The sequence below is a fragment of the Urtica dioica genome, chromosome 7, assembly GCF_054948205.1.
Source record: "Urtica dioica subsp. dioica isolate 48M chromosome 7, U.dioica_male_clone48M_v1_H2, whole genome shotgun sequence".
In the NCBI taxonomy this organism is placed as follows: domain Eukaryota; kingdom Viridiplantae; phylum Streptophyta; class Magnoliopsida; order Rosales; family Urticaceae; genus Urtica; species Urtica dioica.
Window position 1 is genome coordinate 33,665,905 of NC_142762.1, and position 23,251 is coordinate 33,689,155.

A 23,251-nucleotide genomic window follows, 5' to 3' on the forward strand; every position below is an offset into this window, starting at 1 on the left:
TCTTAAAAGAAAAAAGGATTTTGCACTTCTTTTCGACCAGTATAATTCAAACAGAATAGCCAGAGAATATATGAATCACCAACTTGCTTGTAAATTTGAGTGAATAGAAAACTAAGACAAAGGTAGGCACTTTGGCACATAAATAAAGTAAAGAGGACTTGAAACTTTTTGTCAAGCAACAAACATATTAGCAACTTTGAATATCGATATTTGGGATAAAAAACAAAACTAAGGGCGGTTTGGTTTAATATTCTATATTTGTTTTTTGTTTTAAATTTTGTTTTCTGATTATAATTTTAATTTAAAAAATAGATTTAGAATTACCTTTCAGAATATTTTAAAATGTTATTTGGTTATGTTTTACATTTAATTGTTTTATAGTTTAATTTAAAATATAAGAGAAATAAAATAGAAAACATTTTATTATTATTATTTTTTATGTTTTCTAAACAATTTCAAATAAAAAGAAACATGATTCTAAATTTGTTTTCTAAATATTATAATCAAACATGTTTTTTAAAATGCACTAAAATTTTATAATATATGAAACTCTGATTTCTTTTTTCCCTCTTTCTTTTCGTTAAAAAAAAAATTAAACTAAATAAAAACAAAATAAACGTACTCCTTACTTCAAAAACTAAAAAAATAAATAAATAAACGTACTCCGCTTTGATTTTTTCATAGACGCGTAGGACCCACGCACTTTCAAAAGCATTGAAAAGAAAAAGAAAAAAGAAAAAAGAAAAGAGAAAAAACAATAATCCTCGGATTCTCTCTATTTACTCCTCACGATTCCCAATAAGAAATCTTCAAACTCAAATATAAGATAACAACTTTGACTCTCGCTCACACAACTCTCGTTTTTCCAAAACTGACCTCCTCAGCCGGTCACCGGTCATCCCCTCCTCTCCTTTCCTTTCCTTCTTATATATCATTTCCCAACCCTCTCTCTTAAAAAAAACTCCCTCTTCTTCTTCTTCTTCTTCATTTTCTTTACAGACTACAGAGACTCTCTCTCTCTCTCTCTCTCCCTCTCCACTTCTCTCTGTTGTCCATCAATGGCGGTGGAGCTCATGGCGGGCTTCCCGAAGATAAAGGACGACCAGAAGGCGATCCAAGAAGCAGCGAACCAAGGTCTGAAGAGCATGGAACATCTGATCCGAGTCCTCTCTCACCACCACCACAGCAATCAGAGCCACGCACCGTCTCCGTCCGTGGCGGATTGCACCGATCTCACCGATGCCACGGTGTCCAAGTTCCGGAAGGTCATCTCTCTCCTCAACCGTACCGGCCACGCCCGATTCCGCCGCGCTCCGATCTCCGTCGCCGCCATTAACGCCTCTCCTCCTTCCTCGTCCTCTTCCTCCGGATCTCACCCTGCTCTAAACCCCCAGTTTACCCTAGCTCCTCCGCCTCCTCCTCCGCCGGCGACGGTTATCGTCGCGCCGGTGAGCTACGCCCCGCCGCAGAGCCAGAGCCAGACCCTAACGCTTGACTTCACCAAGCCAAACACCCTTCACCATCACCACCACCAACACCAAAACGTTCTCAAAGGAAACGTGGTGTCTGAGCTCGAGTTTAGCGTCTCGTCGAGCTCGTCGTTTATGTCGTCCGCGATCACCGGCGACGGAAGCGTCTCAAACGGGAAACAGGGATCGATCTTCCTCACCGGCGGCGGAGGAGGAAAACCGCCGCTCTCTGCCGGTGCGCCGTACAAGAAGAGGTGTCACGAGCACGATCCCTCAGGCGAAGCCTCCGGGAAGATCTCCGGCTCCGCTTCCGCCTCCGGAAAGTGCCACTGCTCGAAGAGAAGGTAATTTCAGTTTTCTAAATCTACGCCTCCACGGCGCAATTTAGCTTCTTAGGCGCACTGTTCTGATCTTTGACTAGGCGAATCAGTCTGTTTCATTATTTATTCATAACTCGCCGAGTCGCTCAACTCGGTAGGAGCGAGTGAGCTATCATCGAATACCGAGTCAACTCTGGTTAGATTTTTAGGTCATTAATTGACGAGGCATGCGCGACAACGACCCTACTCCTCTGGACAGTTTGGTCATTTCCTAAAAGTTTCTGAGTCGGCGACTTTGACCGTCTCACTTTTTTTTATTTATTTATAGAAAAACACGCTTATAGCTAATGGACAAAAAAACAAAATCGTATAGCTCGCTAATAACTGTAATTTTCTTTAAATATTTATTCAGGAAAAATCGCGTGAAGAAGACGATCAGAGTCCCTGCGATCAGCTCAAAAATCGCTGATATTCCACAAGACGAGTACTCTTGGAGGAAATACGGACAGAAGCCCATCAAAGGCTCACCTTATCCCAGGTTCGCAACCAAAACAATTAATAAATTAATTTAAATTTAGAAAAAAAATGTTTTGTCCTTTTTTTTCCATGTCGCTGATGAGAAACGACACGTCGTTTATTTGCAGAGGATATTACAAGTGTAGCTCGATGAGGGGTTGTCCGGCGAGGAAGCACGTGGAGAGAGCGCCGGACGATCCGGCGATGCTCATCGTAACGTACGAGGGAGAGCACCGCCACGCGCAGCACTCGATGGCGTCAGAACACGCGCCGGTCTTGCCAGCTGTCAGTGCCGGTGGTGGGGTTTCCTTGGTTTTCGAGTCAACCCGAGGGTAGCCGTGTAGAGGGCGTTGGATAATGACATGACATAGTGGACTTTTTTCTTTCTTTCTTTCTTTTATTTAATTATTAAATATTTGAGTAGTTGGGAGACGAGAATTGTGGGGACGGACAGGTGTTGGATGTAAATTGGTTTAGAGATATAAATATGCAAAAAAAGAAAAAAAAAAAAAAAAACGGATGAAAAGTTTCTTAATTCAATATTTTGGGTGTTCATTAACTTTACGTGAGACTGAATTCATTGGACTATTTTTAGCTCAGATATGTCTTTTTGTTTGATATATTCGTATTGTCAATTGAAATACTTTTTTAAAGTATATCACTAATCGACCCCATTTATTTTACTCAATTTGGAGAAGTGGGAATAATTCAAGTCGTTTTAATATAAAAAAAAAAAAAAACAAAATAAAAGGTTTGTGGTGTTGGGACTTTTTTTCTAATTTTATTTTTGGTCTGGTTGGCCAATAATTGCGATTGTGACCGAATTAATTGCTATTTAATTGGTAGATGGGTATTAAATTAATTTGCGAGGAGATGAGCAGTCAACTGTCCACAAGAGATATGGAAGACTTTATTGATTTATTTATTTATTTTAATATTTGCCCATTTATGACTTTTGATTCACAAGTTGTATAAAAGTCAATGGCCGCCCGCCCTAACACCGACCTGGCAAGTAGGTTCGACATGAATGAAGAAATCTCATTTCACACACAGAAATATTGTTTAGTTGAAGAACACGCATGAACATTAATTGAGTAAATTCAAAGTCAACTTTGCTATTATTGTATGTGCAAATGCCGTGACAAACGCACGTTGCTTCTTCCAAAACCCCAAATAGATACGATTAATTAGTTAAAATTTTACAGATTGTTCTCTTTGGAAACACTCATAATTGAATTATTTTAAGTGGAAACGCAAATGTCTATATTGCCATAGTAAACAAATCAGGTAAATAGTCACAAATAATTATATGCATATTTTTCTTTTGTTGCAGAGGGTGGAAGGGGAAGAAGAAAATTAATTATCAAGATTTGTCTTTCTATCAGTGATGCACATTCTTATTTGCCTGTCTAACTCTAATCATTGTTCAAATATCATTTCATTTTAGACCAAGTCCCACTTTCCAAAGTTCAATTGGACTAACGATCATTGTTCGAATATCATTGCATTTTAGACCAAGTCCCACTTTCTAAGTTCAATTGGACTAACGATATGTTATGTGACAATAGACAATATTTAGGCATCATTTTATATATTTAAACAGAAAGTCAAGATAATCGTTGATTGAAAAAAATAGTATGTATCGCTTTCAAGTCATCTTACGGAACTATTTCCCAGTTGTGACACCCACGACGCCAAAATTATCTGAAGACTTTTTTGATACAATAGTTGTCTTAATCCTGAATTAGGGAATTTCATTATATATTAAAAAAAAATATCAACACCCTATTAGAGGGGTTCCTCGTTGACCTTTCTGGGTTCAGTATTGATGACTAATGTTGGGTTTCAAAACGTGGGAAAATCTTTTGCGTTATAAAAAAGTTATTTTCTCATGAATAGAAAGATTTCTAAATGAAGCATCAATAGTGTATTGTAGATATTTGGCTTCGCGGAACCTTAACTTTGTGCATCCTACCGTTACCGTTATCATACTGTGACTATAATTTTACTAGTTTATCGCTTAACTTACGTGATATATCGTTGTAAGTGTCGAAAGTTTATCACAATTTATTATATAAATTAATTCATATAAAAAATATGAAGTATCTGTGAAATTTGCAAAAAAAAATTTGCGGAATTTTCAAATTTTGATAAAAATATTTGCGGTATTTGCAAAATTGTTTGCAGTATTTGTTGAATTTTCGCGGCATTTGCAAAAAATGAAGATATTTGCTGAAAATACTCGAAATCTTACCGTTGCCTGGGAAATTTGTGGTATTTGAAACCAAATTCTTTAGGTCACGTTTGGTATTCATCTCAAAAACAGTTTTTGAGTTTTTAAGTGGAAAAAATTGAAAACAAAAAGTGAAAGTTATGTTTGGTTTAAGTTTTTGGAAAAAAATTTCAAAAAATTTTGAAGTTGTTTTGTAAAAGAGTAAAGAAAACTGAAAACAAATAAAATGTGTTTTTGGAAAAAAAATTTCTTCTCTTCTCTCCTCATTCTCCTCATTTTCTCTTTTCATTTTTTTCAAAAACAAAAATGAAAACTGTACCAAACACTTTTTTCAATTTCTCAAAAACAAAAATGAAAACTGTACCAAACAGCCTTTTGAAAACAACTGCAAAATAATTTTTCAGTACAACTACAAAAATTAGAAAATAGAAAACAAAAACTTTTTGAGTTAACTACCAAACACAACCTAATACCTGAAGTTTTATTGGATCACGCGTGTTGATAGAAGCAGTGGCGGACCCAGAATTAAAAAGATATGGGGGCAAAAAAAAAATTAAGGTTGAAAAAAAAATTAAAATTTTTTGCCCAAATTTTTGGGCTGGGGGGGGGGGGACCCACTGGTTGATGCAGAATTCGAGAAATGATAAATGATCATTGAAAAAAAATTGATGAATGATGTTGTTAGCAATGGTGTGGTAGTTATGAAAGACAACTCTAATTTCACATTTCTAATAAACCTATAGCTCTCAAAATGATGACGAATATGAAATGATCTGTTTATTTTATATAGTTATTTATTTATTAATGTGTATTTTACTCAAGAAATTCAAACTCCCCGAAATGATTCACAATAAACCCAAGAATAATCACCTAACAATGATTATAAAATAGTAAATATAATATTTATGATCTGGCTTGGCAATGTGGCCAACATCCAGCCTTGAAGATCAAATTTACTAAAACTAAGACAAACTTTGCAGTACAATCGTTCATGGTAGTTTCTGTATGTTTCCCCTCTCTCTCAAGTCGAATAACTATGTTATATTCTAATCATCATAGCATTTATAAGTACACAAAAATACACTAATAAATTGAAATTTATCATTTTAGTCTCCTAAACAACACCTAATGATTGAACAGACTTCAGTATGCCGTGAGTTATATAATTATAATCTCTCCAAAACTTGTACGAGTTAAGAACCAAGATCGTGTGACTCATTGTCCCAAGCTCTTCGGTTAGTCATTATTTTGAGTACAATAGTAGTGATTCTTTTCCACACTTAACCACTAGTTGGATGTGATTATTATAACATGAATTGAGGAACATTAAATCTTTACATGATATAGGGACGAGATCTAACATGTGAAAAACACTGACGTTCTCTACCTAGATCGATAAATTAGTCTATGCATGAGCTAGACTCATAATCACATATGTGAAGAAGAGTATAGATTCGCTTAGTGGAAGAATTATGTGCAGATAACCTATACACGACCTGAAAATATTTCGATTGGATGTGTTGTTTAATAACTTGTTACTATGCACGCATGGAAGTCACAATGATGATCATACATATGAGAATTGATCCAAGTGTTGTTTAATAACTCTCTCTCGCTCTCTCTCTCTCTCTCTGCGCAATGAAATTTTAACAAATTTACTCCTTAAAACATGAGAAAAAGAGTTCAACTAATAAAGTAGTGAGACCAAAAAATGTTGCCCCACACTTTAGCTCAATCGGTAAAATGACGAATAATGACAATTTTATTGCGAACCATTTTGCTACGTTATAAAAGAACAGAGCTTTTCATTCTTCACGTAGTAGCGCTAGCATGTAAGAGTTCCTTATTTAATTTTCAACTACACTTGTTTTCCTTCACCAAGGGTTTATCCCTCCCAATTGTGTGCATTGTCCTTAAAAATGTTTCAACAAGGAGTTTACTTTTTGTAATGTGTTTTACCAAGAAATATGCATATGTTTTGGATTTTATTAATGTTATCTAACTCCCATAATTAAATAACCAATTGAAATTAATAATTTTAAAAAATAGTTAAAGTTTGTCTAAAGTTATAGAAATAACAAAAATGTGTAAGTATCGAGTTTCAATACTTTTTTTTTTTACTCTATGATTTACTTTTTGAAATTGCTTATATAAGTCGTCAAAGTTTTTAACCATAGTGTAAAAACAATTTTGATGATGTAACTTTGATGATTTTGCTAGCTAATTAGTTTCAAATAGTTATTTTGCATATATTTTTTTTAACCCATGTCATTTACAGATGTTACAACTCATCCCTTTACAAATATTACTTTTACCCCCTAATATTGTATTTGTGACATTATACTCGGCTCGTGTAATTTTTATTTTTAACATTTTTGTCTAGCTTAGGCCAGGATTACTACTGGAAACAAGGACCAAGCCAAACTATTCTCACCCTTTTGATACCTGTGATAATATAATTTCTTATATAGTGAACGTGTGCGTATTTTTCATTCTTTATGAATCAGACACAAATACGTTTCCGAAAGTTTAACTCTTCTTCTCTGAAGGCCTGTACAATTTTTTAGAAATTGCTATGAGTTGGAGTAAATTAGTGCCATTGAACAGATAACTATATTATTTAAAAAAAAATGGCACATCTAATACTCTTCATTTGAATCGGTAGTGTACAATTACATAAATGCCCTCCTCTTCATTATTTCACTCTTTTTCATTTATTTTTTTCCAACCATTTCCTTATAAATACTCATTACCCATGACTTTTCATTTCTTTCTATCATTTCTACCGCTTCCCTCCATCTTCCCAGTACTCCCCTAAAACCGACCGTTGAGACGTCCTAGGAAACCACCGCCTAGCCCAATGCAAAGCGTCCAAGAAACAACCACGATAAAGATTCTGATTCCCCTTGCGACGTGAATGACTTTGTGTTGAGTCGAAGGCAGAGAAACCCAATTTCGGTGAGTTTAGTCGAATTTGTTTAGTTACATGTTTGGATCGGTCTCATTGGTGTTGAAATTGGAATGTAGACATAATAAAGTCTAAATCTTTATCATTAACTGATTTGTTTGTCAATACAACTTTGAAAAAAATCTTTTGATTCTGAACATCCATGCTCGAATTTGTTACGTAGTAATTTAGTTACATATATGTAACTAAATTATGTGTATTAGTTACAAACATGTAACAAAAACACAGATTTTAGTTACAAACATGTAACTAAAACACATAATTTAGTTACCAATATGTAACTAATATTTATTTATTAGTGCCAAGTTTAGAGCAAAGTATATAACAAATATGTAACTAAATCATGTAAAATATAACTAATTTAGTTATCTTATTGTTGGATGTATATGATTGGATTCAATACGTTTCAGAGGACTCAACTTTAACTTCCATGGGAACGTCATGTCGTTTAAAGAAGAAGTCGCGATGTCTAAGGAAGAAGCAGACATGTTCATAGAGTCGTGGTTTGGGCATTTTTTGGATATACCTTTGATAACCTCATCCTCAAAGATAATCAATAACCTTATGCTGAGGACGGGTTACTTCGAGGGAGTTCCCAAATTCGACGATAGATTACTAATAGAGATCGGCGGCGTCCCTAGGGAGTTCATTAGGGAACATTTCAGCGAGATCACAGGCCTGCAAATAGATGACTCATACAACGCGACGGCCAACGAATATGACGAGATAGTACCTGAGGGCCTATTCGTTGACACGTTCAAGAAATGGGCACTTGCCACCCGGGGCAACATTGCGGCACTTATTAAGGACAACAAGGACTGAAAGCACGATGAGAAGCGAGTCCAGTTTCTTCTTCTTCACTTTCTATACAATGTGCTTCTCTCGAGCCAATGGCCAGTTGCCATGAAGAATAAATCATATATAAATATGGTTGATGATCCGTGCACATTCAACAGATTCCCCTGGGAAAATGTTGTATGGGATCACTTCATGGTTGCCGTGAAGAACTTTGTGAAAAAAGCGAAGACCCCAAGTATCCCATCGAAGATCAAGAAGGTTCGTCTGGAAGCCGTTCTACTGCCTTTGCGGGTATGAGCGTACAAGTGCATACCCAAATTTGAGTCTATGGGATTATGCACTATACTGAAAGGCGATGAGAGACCGTTGTTTTTGCGACGGTCATCTTCATCTACAATATCCAAATCTGCAATATAATCCATTTGGTTACATGAGGTACCTCTTTTTACATTGCAAAATATTTTGTTACATGAGGTTTTGATTTTTCATCTTTCACGATGACCGACGTTTCACCCGGTGGCTTGGCGTGCGTAGCTTTAAGACAAAGCTCAACGTCGAACACACAAATCCGAGATCTGAGAGATCTTCATTTTTTTCGATCCGATGACGGGAGTTTGTCAGACCGGTGGTCTCGTATCCGATGTGGCTCGTCCGGACAAGGAGTATCCATTCCCTTACGGCGCTGCGGTTCTGTACCTCGAGTTCCGACGGCCTCGGTCTCCGGTTGTTGAGGTGTGGTTCTTGCCAAAATGGAAGACCGGAGCGGTGGGCTCTGCTTTCTTCTTTGGTCGGGGAGTGTTTGGAGTGGTGAGGCTCAAAAAGTATGGGGGAGGGTTTTAGGTCGGAGGTGGCAAGGGTGGTGGGTGTGAAGTTGTTTCAATTTTAGTTATGGTTTTGCTTTTTTCAGTTTAGTATTAAGCGTAGTTGTTTCAATTTTATTTATGATTTTGATTTTTTCAATTTAGTATTAAGCGTAGTTGTTTCATTTTTCTGAATGTTGTTGATTCCAGTTCCTATTTATGGTTGGTTTAGTTTAGCTGTGTTAGTGCCCAGTGGTGTTGGTTTGGATTTAGAGTTAGACAGAGTGGGATGGTTATCGAAAAAAAGGTGTGGGTTTAGAGTACCTACTGTCTAGGCTCTTGTCAGGCCAGAGTGCCTCGAGCGTTCAATGTTGGCTTCTTTTAGGCATTGCTCTATGCTCGCTTGAGGAATCGCATAAGATCTCTTTTGAAGGGGTCCGAGAGTGCTCTTGATGAGTTACATGTTTTAGATTGCAAATATCATCTCATCCCCATTTGTACCGATTTTGCTTGTCTTCTACTAGTCATTAGCATATCAGACTGATCATGTGTGTGTATGAGTTATCGGCCTCTGCCCAGAATCTTTATATGGCTTTAGCTGAGTCTGTATGTTAATGAGATTATTCCGTTAAAAAAATCCACTCTTGTACCAAACCGACATAAGCCATCCTTATCTCTTTTCCATTTGACATACTCACTCATTCAAGGAAAAATAAATGCAGAGCAATGTTACGCTCTTGAGAAAACCCAAACGAACGGGGAAGAGAGAGAAATGGAGTGATGGAGTGCGAGAGACATAGATTGAGGACGACGCCAGAGCTTCGTCTCTATTTCGAGGTTACGACTTGAGTCTAGAGGAGACGTGAGAAAGAGAAATAATGATATATAGATAGATATATATATATATATATATATATAGAGAGAGAGAGAGAGAGAGAGAGAGAGAGAGAGAGAGAGAGCTTAGTTAATGAAGAAGATAATGAATCAATGAGAAACAAAAGAGGTTTGGCCGGAATTTTTCATACAACTCACCGACTTCGTGACTATGATTTTTCATGGTTTAAAGACGAGGAAAAAGAAGTGGGAGTCGGAGATCGAGACAAAGAGGGTCGGAGATAAGATATTGATGGATTTCCTCGGCTCAAGGTAAAGCCACAAATATGTTCTTATTCATCTATATCCGAAAATTTGAAATGCAATTTTGGAATCCTTGCTTGAGTATTTTTTATTTCGATTTCTTGGTTCTTGAGGAACAAGAGCGGTCAGAGAAGGAAAAATGAGAAAGACACGGTTTCGACCGAAGATAAGAGTCATAAGACTATCCTCGTCGGAAGTTGTTTGTTCCAAGAGTCGAGGAGGAAAAATTCTAGATAAGACTCACCCACTAAATTTTGGATGCGTTGCTTTCATAGTTGAAGTGGGAGATGAGAAGAAAAAAAGAGCGAACGAAATACAAAGTAAAAGGGAGGGCAAAATAGTATTTGTACACTTGGTCAACTAATAGATTTGTCCAAATTATGATTTTAGTGGAAAATCCAGAAATGGATTATGAAATGTTAGTAGACGTGCAATTTCCCAAAAAATACCAGTGCCAATAGATTTTGTTTTTTTTTTGTGTGTTTCTTCTTTCATTAGCCAAGTGATTTGCATTAGAGTCTGTTTGCATTATTGGTCACTTATCATGACCGTTTGTACCATTTCGGATATTGAAATGGGCCGATGATACACAGATTGTTGACCCATTCTAGGCCCACTTCTGAGTCCAAACGAAGCTAATACAAATTCTAAATGAAAGTCACAGTCCCATCATAAAAAATAGGGAACAGGAAAAATTTAAAATAAATACAAGTTGACTGCCGACAATTTGAGACACAAAAGTGAAAAGGCAAAAAAAAAATAAATAAAAGGCCAAGTGAAATCATTCAATAAAGGATTGACATATAATAACTCAAAAACATCTATGATCACTCGATAATTGGAATATTTTCATTTAAGATTGGGACCACTATCTTCCAATTCTAATTTCATTCACAAGATTTTGTACCTTTATACTAAAGTCTATGAACATCTCTATTTGACTGGATATTTTGTTCAAACCGAACATCAATTTTGCTCATTGGATTTCATTGCATGCATAGTGCAATGTTTAGCAACTTAACAGTACTAAGCTCTAATGTTTTTTTTCTTTCTAGATTTGTCTTTAACTTGATACATTAATTTAGTTAACTACAAACATCCCAGTGTTATTTGGTAAATAAAAAACTATAATAGACAACGCAGAATAACTACACCATGTCCAATAATTATATGTTTATTTTTTACTAAGAGAATCCAACAACTCATTGTTCTTTTAATTTGTTTCAATAAAATAATAGAAATGTAAGAAGTGTTAGAATGTGATACACTTCATTGTTTATAATTATTTACTTTCAAACCCTCTTTCCCATAAAGAAAAAAAAAAGACTTTTTTAAGTGTCAAGGAGACAAATCCAGTTTATATCCTGAAAAAGGTTGGGATAAAATCCCAGGAACGCTACTATACTCAACCATGTGAAAGACAGAACATGCTTTGACGTACTCAAATAAAATAAAACGTTGAGCAGGGTGCAACTATATGCAATACGTAATAATAATAATTATAATAACAACATAAATAAAAGGTCTTGACCCAGTTAGAAACTTTACATTAAAAAAAAAATATTCACCATAAAGAACGAAAATAAAATCAAACTCATCATAAACGTATATAAACTAAGGATAAATTACACTATTGCTCCTTCAACTATGAGGTTGATAACGTTTAACCCCTGAATTTTGAAATCGTGCACGACAGACATTGAAATCCTATATTGTAACAAACATCTTCTTCTGTCAAGTTTTATAAACGGAATGATCACGTTTCAAGCACGTGAATTGGTATTTGAGTGAAATTACATTAATACCCTTATTAATTTAAACTTGCTAAAAACAAAAATTAGGTGTTGTTATTTATTTATTCCTTCATTTATTGTTGATTTTATTACCCAGGATGCTTAAAATCATAGAGAAATCTCCAATAGAGTTCTATTATTGGACTGAATCAAAATCCCCAAAATTTTCCCCATCAAATCCCTCATATTTTTTCATTTGTTCTGTCCCCAATCCCTCAGCCCCATTCTCACCAACGAGGTTCTTCAACAGAGCTTTAAATTATCTCTTTCTCTATAGTGACGACCACGATGAACTCAATCTTCTTGCCTTTTCCATACTCGAACTCGCTGTCCCCAAGTTTTCACTTCCAAAACAAGAAAAACATCATCGCCTTTGCTGCCGAGAATCGACTATAAATCTCTTCATTCTCTTCACCAACGCCGACATAATTGAATCGGAAGGCCTCGCCAATATCGATGTTGCTCTAGCGGTTAGTTATCGCCCCCAAATTCTTTATGCTTATTTACGTCGCTGTCAAATTTTGAATTTCTTTATTTTTGGTTTTTCTTGGTCGACGACGGAGATGGATTGGATTCGCTAAAAGCTGACAATGGATTCATAAAAAAAATTTCTTTTTTGTTTGGGTGAGTTGTAGATTGGAAAGATTTGATGACTAGAGAGAGAGAGATACAAAGAGATGTGTGAATCACATATGCTAAAAGCTAAACGCTGGTCTTTCTTGGAAAGAATATGTATGTGTGTGTTTGTGTGAATTTACCGATTTTTATAAAAAAAAAGTTGTATGTGTGTGTTTATGCATATGTATACATATGTTTTTGTGTATATCATGAAAACATGGAGAAAGATATACTAATAATAACATTTGATTATTATTATTTATATATAACCATAATAATATAAAAAACAAAAAAAAGTAGTGAAGAAAAAAAATACTTCTTTAGTCTAATATTTCACATCGTCAAGTAAATTTTAACAGAGGGACTAAGTTTGTTGCGATGTAGAATTTCAAGGTCTGATATGTACGATTTCATAATTTAAGGAGTGAAACGTTATCAGAGTCATAGTTGAAGGGGCGACAGTGTAATTTATCCATAAACTAGACACTCATATTGAACATAAACTAAAAGGCGGAATAAATACACCGAAAAATTCAAGGAAATGAAAAATTCTCCCTCAAGAGTAAATTATGATAGAAGTGTGGGCAGTGACAAAGATATGCTACATACTTACGATGACCACACTGTTCAAATACCTAATTAATATGGAACATTTGATATACTCTTCATGTCTAAGATCGAACAACTGGAATATGGAATTCGTAGGAATGAAACGCTATAAATTATCCACCATAAAAAATAAGTATGGCCCTGATACTGTGTTAGAAGTATGAGCTTAATTCATACTGAAAAACTAGCTCAAGAGTAGAAGAATGTTACACACTTGTACGAAACACATTGCTGGCATGCCAAATCGATAGTAGACATTCTGATAACTTTTGTTAACAAGAAAGAAATTGGTCAACTACAATAAAACGACAAATCACACGAAGATGTTTTACACATTGTTGGCATGCCAAATCGATCAAGAAATTACCGAATTTTAAGAGGTTAGTATTCAAATGAGCAGTTCAAATTATGTGTTATTTCTTGTTGAATTTAACGGCCAGTTTCAATCCGGTCGATGAGATTTTATTAAAAAAAATATATCTAAAAAAATTAGTTTTTCCTACAAATAGTTGGCTATGTATTGACAAATCAATCAATATTTCGGTGGTCAGTCAAACTGGTTTACCATTAGTTCATCTTAAACTTAAGTTAGTTTTAACTTATTTTCAGTTAAACTAAATCTTTTACAGAATTAGTAAAACATTAAATAAGTTTAAAATATAATCTTTCTACAAGATTACATAGACCAAATCTAACATATAAAAGCAATAGAAAAATGAATAAAAATATATTTATATTTAAAAAAAATACATAAACAAGCCAATTAAAACAAAGAGATTACATTTTTTTTTTAAAACTAAAAAACAAAGAGATTACATGAATGGTAAAAAAATAAGTATTAAAAAAAACAATTATTCGACAAAAAAGCTACCTTGTGGATAGACGATCGCAATCAATACGTTTGATAAGAGTTTAAATATAGATGAGCAACAAGGAGATCGTAATACAAGTAAAGTGAAGTGAAGTTCACAATGGAGATTTTTTGTTAACCATACTATATACAAATATTGGTAAAGAAAATCCATCTTGAACACGAATGTAATAAAAATTCTACGTAAAATAATCTCTCTAAAATGAGGCTCTTTAATTAGATACACTTACACATAGTGAATCAAGTTTGTGGCCCCAAAGTTGATAATTGTTGCATTTTTTATACAAAAAATTGGCTACGTAAGCCACCTAAACTATAGGAATTGTAAATTAGCCAACCTTTGGTAAATAATTTGTAAATAGCCAACTTGCATACGTGGCAACCTATTAACTACCTAAAATATATGTTTGGTTGTGTTAAATAAGGCTTTTATTAATTTGTAAATAAATTTACTTGGTTATTTACAAGAAATTAACCAAAGGTGTGCTATATCTCAATCCACTATATCCGTGTGGCTATATAACTTAATAACCCTTTTTTATATTTTATTTTGTGATATTTTACAATTTTGGTCTTCTATATTTTGGAACTTTCCTTGTTTTTTTAGAGATTTGTAACTGAGTAAGCCTATTCAAACTTAAGAATTTCATTTTGTCATATGTTTCAGATTTTTTTGAACTCTAGCAATTCTGCTGATGTGGCACATTGTTTATACAATTTTTACCCTTATTAATTAGTTAATATAATTTATTTTCGAAATTAATAAAATATAATTTATTTTTCAAAATCCCTAATTATTAGGATCTCATATATCTCACTCACTCTCTCTCTCTCTCTCTCTCTATTTTCACGTTCACTCTTTCTCTCTCTCTCTCTCTCTCTCTCTCTCTCTCTATCTCGTCACATTTTTTAGCCATGGACAAAGGTCAAAAACATAAAAAGTAAAAAAAAAACGCAGTTAATAATCGTTAATAACTGTTAATAGGTTTCTGCTTCAACTAATAGTCGGTAATAACTGTTAATAGATTTCTACTAGAAACCTATTAACAGTTATTACCGACTATTAACTGTGATGCTGTTTTTTTTTAACTTTCGTTATGGCTAAAAATGTGACGAAGAGAGAGAGAGAGAGAGAGAGAGAGAGAGAGAGAGAGAGAGAGAGAGAGAGAGAGTATTTAGGTATAGATAAATTATTTTCATTTAAATTATTTTTGGCAAAGAATTAGGGGAAAAAATAAGGGTAATTATATCTTATTACATCAAAGTTTGGCTAATTATCAAATATTAAGAAAACGTTGGCTATTTCACAATTCTTAGTTTTAAAAAGGTTAATAAGCTAGAGCACCCTATTTTTTATTTGTACTTTAAATTTCCTTGTTTGTTTCCGCTTTTGTGTTGTAATTTTGAGTATTAAGGTTTTATAAATATTTCGTGTCCTTTATTTTGAATTTAGTTTTTAAAGAAATAAAAATTTAAATCCTAGCAATTTTCCATATTTCATATAAATATACTCTGCATCAGTAAATATCATAGCAGAAACTATCATTCTCTATACCGCCAAAGAGACGTATAGACCAATCTTTAATCAATGGCGGAGCCACATAGAGACCAAGGTGTACCAATACCCTCTTTAATTTTTAAAATTACAAATTTTATCATAAATTATATATATTATATATATATATATATATATATTTAGCCCAAATTTATATGATTTGTTTTAAATTTGTCCCTCATTAATTTTTTTTTTCTCAAATTTGCCTTCCCTGACTTCAATTCCGCCACTTGTGATCCCGTGTTGGATGAGGCGTGTAGACGTGATGAAATCGCTGAAGTGTGTCATTGTCAGTTGCTAATATAACATATATATATATATATATATATATATTTTTTTTTTTTTTCATAATCTAACAATCGCTAATGATTGGGTTGATGGCTGTAGGCTTATAAGTGAATTCTAATTCTACACGGTTTTCTCGAGGCTACTATAAAACGGTCGATCTCGTTAATGTTACGTGTTGTTGATCGGTGGCTACAGCATACTCAATTGCGTTATGTGGTTCACTACCTGACTTTTTCAACCTCGAAGTCATATCTTTATTTTATTTTATCGATTTGTAGTTGTATTTTTCTTTCTTTATTTTGTTTATGTTGTTTGTTTTCATCCCTTATGATTAAAGAGTCACATTATAAATTTATTTTGTTGTGTTTCACAATATGGATTCAACGCATTAAAACATGGGTAATTAAGTTAAATGGCCTCCCTAAAATAAGCAATTTTTTTTAGCCCACCTTTCGTTAATAAGCTGTAAATATCCAATGTCATTTATTAACAGTCAAATTTGGACGAGATTGCCCTTTGTTATTTCCGCCCATTATTTTCATCGTCGAAATTAAAATGGAAAGAAAAAATTCGACCATAACTACCTTGCATAAATCAATGGAGCATTTAAAACTCCATAAATGCATTAACAAACGAATTTAAACATCACACACCACAAATTTGGACGATATTTACTGCTCTTCAGGAAAAAAAAAAAGAGGATTTGGCCGCCATCAATGGCCGAGCCCGAGCACCCCCCTCCTCTCTCTCATCGTCATCGTCTCCTTCATCTCCTTCTCCTATCTTCTTTTTCATTCCTTGCGCGCCATCAATGGCCGAGACCGAGCACCACCCGCGCGTGTTCCAGCCGAGAAAACGAGGACAGCCACGAGCCGCCATGGATGCCGGACCGAGAGGAGACACCGGGAAACGACGCAAAGAGCACCGGAGAGTTGATTTCACAGCCATAAATGGTTCTGGGCGTGCGTGCGTGTGAAATGGTTCTCCCCGCCTCCAACTCCGCGAGAGACAGCACCTCCTTCAGGCCGCCGCCACCACTAATAATCACGACCACCACCACGTCACCACCGCCGTTAAAGAGTCACCACTAATAATCACGACCACCACCACGTCACCACCACCGTTAAAGCGTCACTTCGTCCTCCTCTCCGCGATCTGCGACCAAGGTCCCGATCTGCGACACCGCGAATAACAGTTTTTTTTTTTTTTTTTTTTTTTTTGGTTGTTGTTTATAGAAAACATATTTACAGTATATTCGTGTAAATAAGAAGCATATTTACAGTATATTCATTGTAAATACGAAGCTTATTTACAGTATATTCATTGTAAAAACAAAGCATATTTACAGTATATTCACTGTAAATACAAAGCATATTTACAGTATATTTATAGTATATTTGAACTGAAAAAAAATTCTGGAAATATTTTGAGCACGAAAATTCTGGAAATTATGAATATATGGAAGACAAAATAATATCAATAAATGAAGAATATATTTACAGAGTTTAACCACGAAAATAGATACTAATTACCTAAAGTCAACGCTAAAAACTTCCAAAAACATAACAATAAATGGGCTATTAATTTTCAAAATCTGCAGGAAATTTCAAATTTGAAAACTTTCCTATTCGGTTTCTGCGAATTAAATAAGGGCAAAAGTGTAAACCTAATTTAATTAATAAGCTGCCACGTAATTAATATGGCTATTTACAGCATATTAACGAAAGGTTGACCAATTTTAAATTGCTACACATTCCGTGGCTTAAGCAGCCAATTTTTTGTTAAAACATTAGTTCTTGTCTTTTAATACATTTATGTAAGAATTGCACGGAGTTTTTCATTAAAATACGGGTAAAATAATTATTGATATAAGTGGATAACATTTTATACACAACACGAATTTAAGTTAGAATGAATCTAACATTAAGTTTAAATTTGTTAATCTTGAGCATATTTCTAACAAAAAGAACGTAGCACATTACATTTCCAACACTCATTTAACTCTTTGTTAAACTCGTTGGATGGGAAGGAAATAAACTTTCTGCATAGGAGCTCTTAAAAGCTCAAAGCTATGTGGAAAGTAATGTTTATTATAGAATAATCTTGCAAAAAATATATAATATATAAATTACAATGCCTTCCACGCAATATTTTTCAATATACAAATAAAAAGATTTAAAACATCTGTAAACTCTATTTTTTCTAATCAAATTTTTTTTTTAATAATTTTGTCTAGTCACTCACTTTAATTTTCAGATTTTTTCTGTCCGCAAGTAATTATTTCGAGAAGTGAAAATTGAGAGAGTAAATTTTTATGTGCCCACAGGCCATACAACCACATGGAAGGATTTAATTAATGCAAGCCATAAACTTAAACACTTATTTACTCCAATGTTTATTCAAACGTAAAACCGAAAGTTTATTAATATATAATTATTTAGTATATAGTTTATTCTCATTTTATTAATATCTGAGAGAAAGAAGAAGAGCTGAGCTTTTATGTGCCTTACTGTCAACCACTTTGGGAAGGTTTGGCACGACTCGTCGGAAATTGCTAAAAATAAAAATAAAAGCCACTGATTTTCCTAAAAGCACTTTTGAAACTCTCTCTCTCTAACTTCTCTTCAACATTGTATTTTTACTCTCTCTCTCTCTCTCACTCGCTCAGTCTCTCTGTCTTTCTCTCCCTCTCCCTCTCCCTCTCCCTCTCTTCTCTTTCTCTGTTATTAGGGTTTTACGGAATCTGCAAAAAAAAAAAAAAAAGAAAGGAAAATAAAAGTCTGATCCAGAATCTGTCGCTCGATTCGCTCTAGCCCCGATTATCTCAGTGAGTATCGCTCTCCCTGTTTCCTTGTCCGCGAAGAAATCTAGGTTGGTTTCTTATATGCTTCGACTGAATTTACGGTTGTTCATTTGGTGGCTTGCGTGTTTGGTATGAACGAGGTTTCCGTATTGAGCGTTTTTCTTCCATTTCGATGATTCCTAGAAAAATTGACAAGCCTTGAGAGTTTAAAAAGATATCAATTTCGCGAAGAGATAACAGTAATCGGATTAGGAGATTCTTCAATGGCTTCTTCGGAAGTGAAGAAGAACAGTGATTGTGTTGGCGGTGGTGGTGGTGTTGAGAAACTGTTGGCGGCGAGTAGGTCTCTTAGGGTTAGCTTAGAGAAGTCGAAGGCGATCGGGTCGGCTCTGGAAAAGGCCGGTCCGAGGCTCGACGACATCGGCCAGAGGCTGCCGTGCCTCCAGGCGGCGGTCCGGCCGATCCGCGCCGACAGGGAGGCTCTGGGAGCGGTGGGCGGGCACATCAACCGCGCCGTGGGTCCCGCGGCGGCGGTCCTCAAGGTGTTTGACGCTGTCCACGGCCTCGAAAAGTCCCTCCTCTCCGACCCCAGGAACGACCTCCCCGGATACCTCTCCGTCCTGAAGCGGCTCGAGGAGGCCCTCAAGTTCCTCGGAGACAACTGTGGCCTCGCGATCCAGTGGCTCGACGACATCGTTGAGTACATGGAAGACAACTCCGTGGCCGACGCTCCGTATCTGTCCAGCTTGAAAGCTTCTCTAAGGACTCTCAGGGAGTTCGAGACCGCCGAAGGGAAGGAACGGCTCGACGGAGGGCTTCTCGAGGCTGCCCTCGACAAGCTCGAGGCCGAGTTCCGGCGGCTTCTCACGGAAAACAGCGTTCCGCTCCCGATGCCGGCGGCCTCGTCGTCGGATTCCGGCGACCGGGCCTGCCTCGCTCCGTCGCTCCTCCCGTTCCCGGTCATCCAGAAGCTCCAGGCGATCCTGTGGAGGCTGGGCGCGAACGGGCGGCTCGAGAGCTGCGTCGCGGTCTACGTCGAGGTTCGGAGCCTGAACGTGAGGGCGAGCTTGAAGGCGCTGGACCTCGACTACCTCGAGATCTCCATAGCGGAGTTCAACGACGTGCAGAGCATCGAGGGGTACATAGGGCAGTGGGGGAGGCACTTGGAGTTTGCGGTGAAGCACTTGTTCGAGGCGGAGTACAAGCTGTGCAACGACGTGTTCGAGAGGATCGAGAGGGTCGGGGTGGAAGTCTGGATGGGCTGCTTCGCGAAGATCGCTGCCCAGGCGGGCATTCTCGCGTTCCTCCAGTTCGGGAAGACCGTCACCGAGAGCAAGAAGGACCCGATAAAGCTGCTGAAGCTTCTCGACATCTTCTCGTCTCTCAGCAAGCTGAGGCAGGACTTCAACCGGCTCTTCGGCGGGGCCGCGTGCCTCGAGATCCAGAACCTCACGAGGGACCTCATCAAGAGCGTGATCGACGGCGCCGCCGACATCTTCTGGGAGCTGCGAGTCCAGGTCGAGCTTCAGCGGCAGAACCCGCCGCCGGCGGACGGGAGCGTCCCGAAGCTCGTGAGCTTCATCACCGACTACTGCAACAAGCTGCTCGGAGACGGCTACAAGCCGATCCTGACCCAGGTCCTCGTGATCCACCGGAGCTGGAAGAGCGAGAAGTTCCAGGAGAGGCTCCTCGTGACGGAGCTCCTGGACATAACCAAGGCCATCGAGCTGAACCTCGAGACGTGGATCAAGGCGTACCAGAACGCGCCGGTGGCGAACCTCTTCGCCATGAACAACCACTGGCACTTGTTCAAGCAGCTCAAGGGGACCAAGCTCGGGGACCTCCTCGGGGACTCGTGGCTCAGGGAGCACGAGCAGTACAAGGACTACTACTCCGTCGTGCTCCTCAGGGACACTTGGGGGAAGCTCCCGGGCCACCTCAGCCGGGAAGGGCTGATCTTGTTCTCCGGCGGCAGAGCCACCGCCCGCGACCTCGTCAAGAAGAGGCTCAAGACCTTCAACGACGCCTTCGACGAAATGCACCGCGCTCAGTCCTACTGGGCGGTCACCGACAGAGAGCTCAGAGACAAGACATGCCACCTCATCGTCCAGGCTGTCGTGCCCGTGTACCGTAGCTATATGCAGAACTACGGCCCGCTGGTCGAGCAGGACTCCAGCGCGAGCAAGTACGCCAAGTACTCCGTGCAGGCCTTGGAGAAGAAGATCATGTCGCTCTTCCAGCCCAAGCCCGCGAGGTTGAGCAGTTTCAAAGGACGCTCGCCCAGTGCCAAGTTCAACAACGGAGTCCCCGATGATCATCGTCGCACCACCTCCGCAGCCGTGTGATCGCTGCCGAAATAACCCGCAATGTGTATGTATATATAATTACATCCTCGGATCAGGTATAAGTTATATATTCTGTTGGGTTCTGAAGATGCAAATTTTTTCTGCTCGTTCATCGTTATCGGAATCTTCGGCGTTGGTTGAGGGGAAATTTATAGATATATTTCATAGTCAAGTATAGTTGTATTTCTTTTTCATATCTACTCATTAATTCAATTGCTAGAACTTGAATAGTAGTCTGGTAGGTTTCAATGTACCATTATTCTTTGAGCTAGAAAGTGCGTTTAAGATGTGAACAAAAAGGACTGGCTTGTATTGGTGAGATATTTGCAAACTGTATTTACCAAAGCCGATTTGATGTTGTGATCTGGGATTATGTCTTTTAAGTTTTAATTAGTAGTTACGTATACTCATTATTTCCCATTGCTTTTTTGGAAAAGGGTGCTTTCGTTTATTGTCTCTTGATCGACTTTTGACTATGCATCGATGATTGCTCTATTTTTCGTTTGTTTGTTCAACAGCGCTTTTTAACTCGATTCATCCACTTTGTGACCTGGCTTCTCTTTTCTCTGTTGATCATTTACTTTATTTATTCCTTGCTGGTTTCTCTTTTAGTGATCTTTATTTCTTCATTGCAATATTATTCTTCCATTTGGCCAGTGAAGTGCCTCTTTTGTACAATTCATGGTGGACGAGTGTTTCCTTGCCGTATAAATGACCCTTTTAAGGTTATCTCTTTGTATCTTTTAATTTGTTCCAGAAAAAAAGGTGTTTTTTTTTTTTTTTTTTTTGTAATTTATTTTAGGTATTTGTACTTTAACTTGAACTATAACTTTCATATTTTTGCACTTGGCCTTCTAAATTTCATTTTATTAATTTTCTTGAAACTTTTATATTGGCAATACGGCCTCCACAATTTAATTTCTTTTAAATTTAGTCCAAATTCATGGATTATATCAATTTTTATGTTAATTGTATTATAAATTTATTATAAATTTATTTGCTGCATGTTTTGTTATTTGTTTTCACACTTTGGTCGTAAAATTAAGTTTAACTAGCCAAGTTCCTAAAAAGAAAATACAGAAGCTTCACGTCCTGTATTCAATTTTGGCTGGAATCCTATAGAGTGGCTCTTAATTTCTTTTTTCAAAATTTGACTAATACATCTTTAGGAACTTGGTTTACTTAAACGTCCGATACGTTACTGTTAGATCAATAGATTGTTATGACTTGGAAGTTATCGCTCGCTGTCGGTTGGAGAATATTAAACCTAAATAAATGAAGAAAAAGAAACGTGTTTGTGTTCTCTGCCTCACAGACTTTCACTCACGTAAGAATATGAAAGTCAACTGTTGAGATCTGTTTATAGACTTGCAGCATTATGTTAAAGCTATCGATGACTTGTTAGATTTATTTTATTTTATTTTATTTTTTATTTTTACTTTTGTTAACTTAGCACCAATTAAATTTACACTTAAACAAACCAGAATTCTTACGTCCTAAACACGATTAATTCTTAGTTCTTACAAGTCATGGGTTAATTCTTACCAAAGAAGTACTATTGAACGACGTAGTGATTTCTTTTATATTAGTCGATAAAATTTATATAAGAAATTTTGTCTAAAAAATGGGTAAACCGCTGACATGTCAATAATTCATAAGAAATGCTAAAAAATAAGAGTAATTAAAATGAACATAAGTTAAAAAAATAGATTTTATCAAGGCCAAAATAAAATAAAATATCACAAACTGTCCTTTTTTATTTTATATATATATATATTACAACTTCGGAAACTTATGTCAACATCGGAAAATTCTACGAACATTTTGGTTTTTATTTTTATTTTTTATTTTTTATTTTTCAATCTCAAGGACAGTCAAATGCAAACGTGTATATGTGTAGAAAACAATTGGGTTTACATGCTTAAATTTTCCACACAGAAAAAGACCTGTGTGTCATCGTTACATGCTGTAATGTTATCGACAAGCAAAAGCCATCAAACATTCAACAAATCAACGGTCACTTCCTTTGCAACGGCTATTTTCCCACCCATTAACGCCATTTTGACTTTGAGCTTTTGCTTATGCTTTGGGAGGCAATCTACGGTAGTTTCATAGCGTCATAAACCTT

At 36.6% G+C, this 23,251-nt stretch overlaps 2 protein-coding genes across 2 annotated transcripts; both read left to right on the top strand.

Moving 5' to 3' along the window:
- Positions 1–941: 941 nt before the first annotated feature.
- Positions 942–2,904, top strand: LOC149390943 (putative WRKY transcription factor 17). The gene is made up of 3 exons (XM_089619000.1): positions 942–1,813; positions 2,202–2,327; positions 2,434–2,904. Exons 1-3 carry the CDS (start codon positions 1,059–1,061, stop codon positions 2,639–2,641), a joined length of 1,089 nt encoding a protein of 362 aa, XP_089475126.1. The 5' UTR covers positions 942–1,058; the 3' UTR covers positions 2,642–2,904.
- A 15,488-nt stretch (positions 2,905–18,392) lies between these two features.
- Positions 18,393–21,533, top strand: EXO70G1 (exocyst subunit exo70 family protein G1). The gene has a single exon (XM_089620187.1). The coding sequence runs from the start codon at positions 19,042–19,044 to the stop codon at positions 21,121–21,123; it is 2,082 nt and encodes a 693-aa protein (XP_089476313.1). The 5' UTR covers positions 18,393–19,041; the 3' UTR covers positions 21,124–21,533.
- Positions 21,534–23,251: the final 1,718 nt, after the last annotated feature.

Bases quoted from the DNA above. Each gene is read 5' to 3' on its own strand.
- LOC149390943 (XM_089619000.1), top strand. From the start codon at position 1,059: ATGGCGGTGGAGCTCATGGCGGGCTTCCCGAAGATAAAGGACGACCAG. The intron at 1,814-2,201 runs GTAATTTCAGTT...ATATTTATTCAG, and splicing joins TGCCACTGCTCGAAGAGAAG to GAAAAATCGCGTGAAGAAGA. The intron at 2,328-2,433 runs GTTCGCAACCAA...GTTTATTTGCAG, and splicing joins AAAGGCTCACCTTATCCCAG to AGGATATTACAAGTGTAGCT.
- EXO70G1 (XM_089620187.1), top strand. From the start codon at position 19,042: ATGGCTTCTTCGGAAGTGAAGAAGAACAGTGATTGTGTTGGCGGTGGT.